Below are 8,022 nucleotides of genomic sequence, written 5' to 3' on the forward strand. Positions count from 1 at the left end.
TGCCGCTGCTGTCAACGACGTGTGGCGGTGGATCGGTCATTTGATGATTAACGGAGATGATTGTTGGGCCGGTGGTTGATCCAGTTCGGACTAACAAGGCCCATGCATGCGATGCCACCTCCGACGTTTGGCAAAGGAAAAAGTTCATCGGTAGAGCCTCAACTTAACGTTGAGTTGTCTGAGAGAAGCTTCAAAACTAGAAATGTGGCAGTCCTCTGCCCACAATTGTACCATGAATTCCATGCCAAACTCATCAAAGACTGAGTACGAACTAGATGGTGAGTTGGACTTTTCGATGGCACCTAAACAAGATAAGTCATTAACTTAACATACTTGTATAATTTAAAATGGGTTTATCTCTTACAGTAACTTGTGCATAAAATTCTTTTTTTTTTTGCAAAAAAGCACGCTTTTAATAGCTTGAAAAACATGCTTACATAAAATAGGAATAAGTTCGTCCTGAACGCAGCCTAAAAACTTCCTTTCTACTCTATAATATGCAGTGACGATTTTAGTCCTGAACAATTCAGGACGACAGGCGTCACACCAAATCGATCGTCTCTTTTACCTCACCGTTGGAATCAACTCCCTCTTCCACATTATCCATCAGTAGCCGTCATAGTTGTCACCGACAACTTCTTGAAGGAGATGACCGAGAGAGATGGCAAGAGGTCCAATCACATGTTGGAGTTCCTAAAAGAAATCCCTGAACCCAAATAGATCTCTTTAGGGTCCAAAAGCTAAATACGAAAAAAAATTTAGTTTGGCTCCTTTGGTACCGCCCAAGTTTGATTCATATTCCTCATGCGTAGAACTGCATCTAATGACTCCTTAAACTATTAAAATTGATGCAAACTAAATATTATGTTAGAGGTGATTGCCTGAGATTCAATTGTTTGAATTTTTTACCCCCAATGAATATCTACGTCTTGACACTGATGCTTATTTTGGTTGTGGGGGACGGTTGATCAATTGAGCTAGCATGCATTTAGGGGTGTCCTTTCCTTTCCTTCTCGTTGTCGGGTTGCTCAATGGTTATCGACCACCATTGTCCGGAGTAGAACAAAGAGGGACAAAATCCACTTTAACTGCCTCACCTATAGGCCAATGACATGACCTAGCCTAGCATTATCGTACAACAACACCAAATAATGCGTGTTCGTTGGAGAATGACAACGAAAAACGTAGTAATATATTAGTACATAATTAATTAATTAATAATTATTAAAAATATAAAATAGATTAATATGATTTTTTAAAATTTTCTATAGATTTTTTAAAAAAACACACCGTTTAGTAGTTCGAGAAATCTGCGCACAGAAAATGAGATGAATAAGTTAACTAAGCGGGGACGGTGAATACGGCCTAGAACCATCTCCCACGGAACCACAGTACCGATACCAGTCCCAAGACACAATACTGCTATCAACGGTAACAGTTCCTTTTATTCAGCCTGCATTGTAAATTTTGATGCTATTTATGATTGGCACAAAGAGCTAGAAGTTCTGTTTACACAAATGCTACAGAGACTTTTTTTTGCATATAAAAAGGAAACGTTTTTTATTCTGTCTACGTGTTACATGTGCTAGATTTTGCTATAGCTGGCAGAAATTGATGAATCGATTATCAATGAACAAGTGGGTCTCAAAAATATTTAAAACCTAATAAATTTAATTTCAAGATCCCACTGAATGCTACACTCTCTCTGTATACAGACACACACGTACGAGGTCAATCAAGCGTCGAGATCGACGTACATATATAAATAATAAGATGTATTTATAAGACCAGATTAATTTATTTGACCCATGCAACTGCATCTAGTCAAATGTGGATATTACAGTTACCAAGTACTGCATTTTCTATATCGAAGTCTAGAAGCAGGGAAGGAAATAGAAGAACTGATCTGCACGTGACATGTATGCATCCTCTGTTAAGGAAATATTAGTTCGAGAAATCCGATTAATGGTAGTACCTCATCGTATACATATTTAAGGTAGATATATATTCCGTTAATTATATATTGGACGATTTGGTTATCTATATATGTATACGTAACAGTCATATCAGAATATCCAATTAGCTGGCGCACATGCACTACACGTGCTAAGAGCATCTCCATCAGATGTATAAAAATGATCTCTAAAGCTGAATTTTGAAAATTAAGTTAGAAAACATATCTCTAATAGGTTCCTAAGTATATTATTAATATTTACACATGTCTAAAATCATTTCTCTCGTATTCTAAATTTGGAACAAAAATATGTGTGAGCATCTCCAAAGAATGCTATTACTTTACTCTCTAAAACCTAGTTTTTGGGGTCATTCAAAAATATTGGGCATAATTACACCCTCCTCAAAAAAAGCCAACAACTGAATAATATGTATTTGAAACACATATTTCTTCCCTAAATTTAGCATATGAGATAGTTGATTTTAGGAATCTGTAAATATTAGGAAATAAGATTTGGTAACCTGTCAGAGATATATTTTGTAGCATAATTTTCAAAATTCAATTTTACTAGACACCTCTTGGAGATGCACTAACTTCGTTTTTACTCAAATCATTTAAAATAGTAATCGCATAGTCGTTTAGAGTCAATTGCATGAGATGCGCCCAAATCTATCAATGGAGATGATCCTTATCTCGCATATAAAAGAAAAAAATTGCTTGTAAATCCTTGTTAATTTGAATAAGGAACGTATTTTAATTTTATGAAAGTTGATCTTTAACTTCAAGTATTGTGTAAAAACAATCAATTTTAGCGAGAATTTAAAACTATATATTGGCCTTACGAGTCATCTTGTACTACATGCACGGTTCAGTGTTTTTTATATGAAGGATGAAAGATTATTTAATTTTCTATAGCTATTTAATGCTGTAAACGATGAAATTAAATTAACTAGTATAAAATTAAAAATCTACTTAAAAATATGAGATAATAAAACTATATATAAAAATATATATAATAGATTGTTTAGTTGTTTAGGAAGGAATGAAGTGTACGTATAAAAACCGATAAATGTTATAGGGATAAGCTGGCAGAATATAAATGTGCTCATGTGGCATGCAAGTGCATGTACCTTGGGGAAGGGAAGGGTAGTGCGATCGATCTGATGAATGGCACGCGGACTAACGTATTACTATATTTTACTGTACTCAATATATACCCTGTAAATATAGAAGAGAATTCCTCAGATCTTGAGTCAAATGCTCAACAAAAGATCGATGCACGTGCATCTTCTTTGTCAAATAATTTAAAGAAGCTAGTTAGGTCAAGTTGGGTTACCGCTAGCTTCCATGTGTAACACGACGGACACTCCAAAACAACAGAAATATACACACCCAGCAATCGACTGAGAAACGGTTTAATTAGCTAGACTGTAAATAAGCATATTTAATTGATGGATGAAGTACGAGTAGTCTATAAAATGTATTGTTTCATTTTCTTTACTCTTAAGCAATATACAACAGACAAACTATATTGGAAATGGTATACATAAGCTTTCCATTTCATCTCTCTTTATTAACTCATTGCCATATTATTAAATGTTGTGACATCAAGTCACAAACAAGAAAGTAAATAAACTTCCCTCATATATCCACTATGAATGTAAATTCAAGTGCAGGAATGTTCAAATACTCCAATGATATAACCAATGATGTATTTCTTAGATAATCTTCCCCTTTATACTGAGGGTGACGGGTTTTTATAGTCGCTCAATCGTCTTAAGAAGCTTCAAGAATACCTCTTAATCCACAAAAGGAGCTACGAGGGTATTTGGTAATCTAGGCTGGTAATCTAGGCAGCAATTCGAGACCACATCACAAGCTATCAATAATAATTAATTGAGTGCCCATCCCTAGACATCTTGAAGAGAATATCAGACATAACTAGCAAATTTCATGTTGCATTTAGCTGAATTCTCTTCCTCTGGTACCTAAGGCCATTTGCACCTTCATCTTATTCGTCTCATCTTGTCCCTGTAAAATCACTCAACAAGCAACTTAGACTTAGTTCTCATGGCCTAACTCATACGGTGCATGTTGTCATGTTTATGTTGGGAGGTCGGATACCTTAAGCACATGGGTCATACTCGAATACTCTTAGATGAAGATTTGAGTTCACATTCCCTATATGTCTAGTAAGGGAAATCGAATACCCTAAATATGCTACTTGTGCTTTGGGCGAATAGAGCCAAGATGACCATGTATCAATATTAAAGATGCTAACATATTAACCTATTTAATAATAATGAAACTCACAACTGAGTTGGATCACTGGAATTGACTTATTACTCCTAGTTAGCCAAATTCTTAAAACATTGATTTGTACAAGCTACTGTGACTAGTAGCTGTTATTGTACAAGCTACTCTACCACTCTAAAAATAGAGCATATTTTGTTTCTTTAGAGTATGCTTCTTTAGAATAAGAATGACCGGCAATTACTCTATTAGAACATATTTTTTATGACAGAAAATTGATGGTATTGGGTTCTTATTTGAAAATGTTTTCTTATGATTATATTTTTGTGTCACTTAAGTTATATATTAATAGTCCAATTATTTATTAAAGTCTTGACATAACAAAATAAAATATGTCTTATATTTTGCAACTGGATAATGCATTTATATGTTGCATTTATAAAGTACGTCATCATTGTCAAATATACTATATACATACAGTACGATTGTTGCATCAGAGTAAATATGAGACCTGTAATTTAACAAATAATTTTTCCTAGGTTTTATGTGTTGGTCAACTTGTTTACCTAGCTTATTTCACTAATATACTATATGAGTAAACGCACTTGCAATCCAGGTCTTTACTGATATCATCACCTCAAGGACATGTTCCATGTAAAGGGTGTTTAGTTGAGTGAGCCTAGCTATATATTGGCACTCAATCAAAGCTAACAAGAGTACCCAGGGATCATTTCCATCAATCGATTTGAGAAAGATGGGGCGGCTCTTGTTCATTCCTCTGTTGGCATGCTTCTTCTCCACGTTATTGCTCGGACAGGTTCACTTAATTGTTAACTCCTTTCTTTCCTTTTGTTTATCAATTTAAATTTTAATTGTTAACTACTTAAATGTAAATGTATTGAGACAGAAATTAAAAGGGGATACAATAGTACCACATAATACCAAATCTATTGTACATTTCTGAAATACAGTACCTCAAACATATATGTAATTATCCTATCTAGCTATATATATATATATAGTTTAATTGAGATAAACGTTGATCGATTTTAACACCATGCATGCATTGTACCGGCACTGTACTGATAATAAACAATTTTAAGGTGATCCAGGTGAGGAGTGCAACCCTGATGAAAGTGAGCACCACACCGATCTTCCCCACAATCCCCAGGGATCGCAGCAACGACGACTTCCAGGTGCTACTGCGCGTCGAGGCGCCACCGGCTGCCGACGGCCATATCCCCATCGACGTCGTCGCGGTGCTTGATGTCAGCGGTAGCATGAATTTTCCGGCAGCGCCGGCGAAGAAGAATCAGGCGTCCAGACTGGATGTGCTCAAGACGGCAATGAAGTTTGTCATCAGGAAGCTTCATAGCGAAGACCGCCTCTCCATCGTGGCATTTAATGATAAACCTGTCAAAGAATATAGCACTGATGGTTTCTTGGAGATTTCCGGTCAAGGCCGGAGCACTGCCGGAAATAAAGTTGACAAGCTTCAGGCCGGCGGTGGCACTGATATTTTGTCAGGTTTGGTGGAGGCCAACAAGGTACGTACTTTTCATACATTTAATTTGTGCAACGTACCATCTATACATCATATCTATGTATTTATGCTAATGGGCTATATTTTAATATAATGTTTTATTCCCATTCTTCTTCCTTAGGTACTTCGAGATACCGGTACCTCGAGGTACCAAATCGTTTCCCACCATTGGATCTAGCTGAGTAGAATGTGCACTGTTAGATCCAACGATCAAAAACAATTTGGTACCTCGTGGTACCAAAGGAATGATGAGAGTAAAGCTCTTGAATATATATATTTCATGTAAAGACATGCTGTTTGAACATATATATTTCATGTAAAAACTTCTCTAATTTTGAAATTCGATACATTTGTAACTAGAGCTTTACTCTCATCCTTCTTTTGGTAACTCGAGGTACTAAATTATTTATCATCATTGAATCTAGCTGAGTAGGATGTGCACCGTTAGATCCAACGATCAAAAACAATTTAGTATCTCGAGATACTGGTACCTCGCGGTACCAAAGAAAGGATGGGAGTAAAACTCTTGTAACTATCGTGGTTGGGAGGCATCGAAACCATACGTATAGAATCTGATAAGAGTATATCGCAGATACTGGATGCGCGGGCAAACAAAAGCCGAATAGGGTTCATCGTCCTCCTCACGGACGGCAACAGCTCGACGCCCATCCATGGCGCCGTCAGCAACTACCCCGTGCACACCTTCGGCCTGTGCACGGAGCACGAACCGGAGCCGCTGTTCAAGATCGCAAAACAATCAGGCGGCACCTACTCCTTCGTTGACGATGACAACCTGGACAAGATCACCTCCGCCCTCGCGCTGTGCGCCGGCGGGCTCAACTCCGTCGTTGCCGTCGGCACGCACCTCGTCCTCAAGGCGTCCAACGGTGTGAAGATAGTCAAGATCATCTCCGGGGGTTACGCGAACTCCTTCCAAGAGACCACAGGCAAGATCACCATCGGCGCCCTCTACGCCGGCGAGGTGAAGAACTTCATCGTCCATCTACGCGTGCCTGTCGATGCTGAGTCTGCGGCTGGGGCTGGGAATGGTCTCTGCTGCAACCAGCGAGAGCTGCTCGTCGCCAGCCTAGAAAGCCAGTCCATCGAGGTAGCTAGCGATGTGTTGATCGTGGAAAGGCCGGCGGCGGCCACCGCCGTGCTGCCCAAGCTCCCGTCCTCCATTGTCGTCAACCATATCTTCCGGTTCAAAGTGGTGAAGATGGTCGAGACCTTCATCGAAAAGGAAATCCTAAGTTTCACGTCGCCGGTCGGAGACCTGCGAGCGAAGCTGCTGGTAAAGTGGGAGGAGCTCGTGCAGGTCCACCAGTTCTGGGTTGGCCTCGAGCTGGAAGGCGTCCATGGCGAGATCCACGCGGTGGCGAACACCCTGCAGACGACGACGCAGGGCCTCACCGGAGGCGCCGTCCGGCCGTCGTCGGTGGCCGCGTATATATTCTCATGGCTGTCGAGCTACCAGATGCAGCGGCCGACGGCGATGGGGTCGGCAGGCAAGGTGGTGGACACGTTCGTGACGCTGCAGATGCATCTGACGCTGCAGGCGTCTGTCACGTTCCTGAGCGGTGACACCGGTTCATCCCCGTCGCCGGCGGCCGACATCAAGTGCGAGTACAGCTGCGTGGAGAAGATGCCGCCGGCGAAGCACCTGTTTGTGGCGTCGGGACACGGTGACAACAGCTTCCATTTCAACCCCGACTTCCAGGGCATCGTTTCGCTCGACGACATCAACGAATTTATGAGCAAAATCTACCAGGTTATATATCCTCCGACCCCTCCAGTAATTATTAATATCAGTTATAAATATATATATATATATACATATATTACATATACATATTTTTAATGCATGCCATATATTAGTAATATAGACGATTTACCATCCTCGAGAAATTAAATATCTCTGCTACCAAAAATTATATTTAAATTTAGATGCCTTAATACAGAGTTTCTGGAAATACCAAATTTTACGTTACAAAAATTTATATATATATGCGCCAGCTAGTATAGTAACATGCTGCGATTTAATATCCTTAGAACACACCTCTTGGTAAGATTTACAATTAAATTTAGATTCCTTATACAAAATTATTGAAAATATCAAATTTTAGCTAGATATATGGTATATTTTAGTATTTTTTTGATAAAATTACTAATAGTAATAAAATATCTAATATATGGTGCATATATATGAATGCAGGGCATGGTGATAGCAAACAACCTGAAGCAATGCAACAGCAGCCGTGCTGTTGCTTAA

At 39.0% G+C, this 8,022-nt stretch overlaps 1 protein-coding gene across 1 annotated transcript; it reads left to right on the forward strand.

Annotated features, from left to right (window-relative positions):
• The first annotated feature begins 4,961 nt into the window (after positions 1-4,961).
• Positions 4,962-8,022, forward strand: LOC102722540. Its single transcript, XM_040528589.1, has 4 exons — positions 4,962-5,024; positions 5,320-5,754; positions 6,343-7,521; positions 7,966-8,022. The coding sequence occupies exons 1-4, from the start codon at positions 4,962-4,964 to the stop codon at positions 8,020-8,022; spliced, it is 1,734 nt and encodes a 577-aa protein (XP_040384523.1).

The sequence above is a fragment of the Oryza brachyantha genome, chromosome 11 (genome assembly GCF_000231095.2).
Source record: "Oryza brachyantha chromosome 11, ObraRS2, whole genome shotgun sequence".
Taxonomy (NCBI): domain Eukaryota; kingdom Viridiplantae; phylum Streptophyta; class Magnoliopsida; order Poales; family Poaceae; genus Oryza; species Oryza brachyantha.

Bases quoted from the DNA above. Each gene is read 5' to 3' on its own strand.
- LOC102722540 (XM_040528589.1), top strand. From the start codon at position 4,962: ATGGGGCGGCTCTTGTTCATTCCTCTGTTGGCATGCTTCTTCTCCACG. The intron at 5,025-5,319 runs GTTCACTTAATT...AAGGTGATCCAG, and splicing joins CCACGTTATTGCTCGGACAG to GTGAGGAGTGCAACCCTGAT. The intron at 7,522-7,965 runs GTTATATATCCT...ATATGAATGCAG, and splicing joins TTATGAGCAAAATCTACCAG to GGCATGGTGATAGCAAACAA.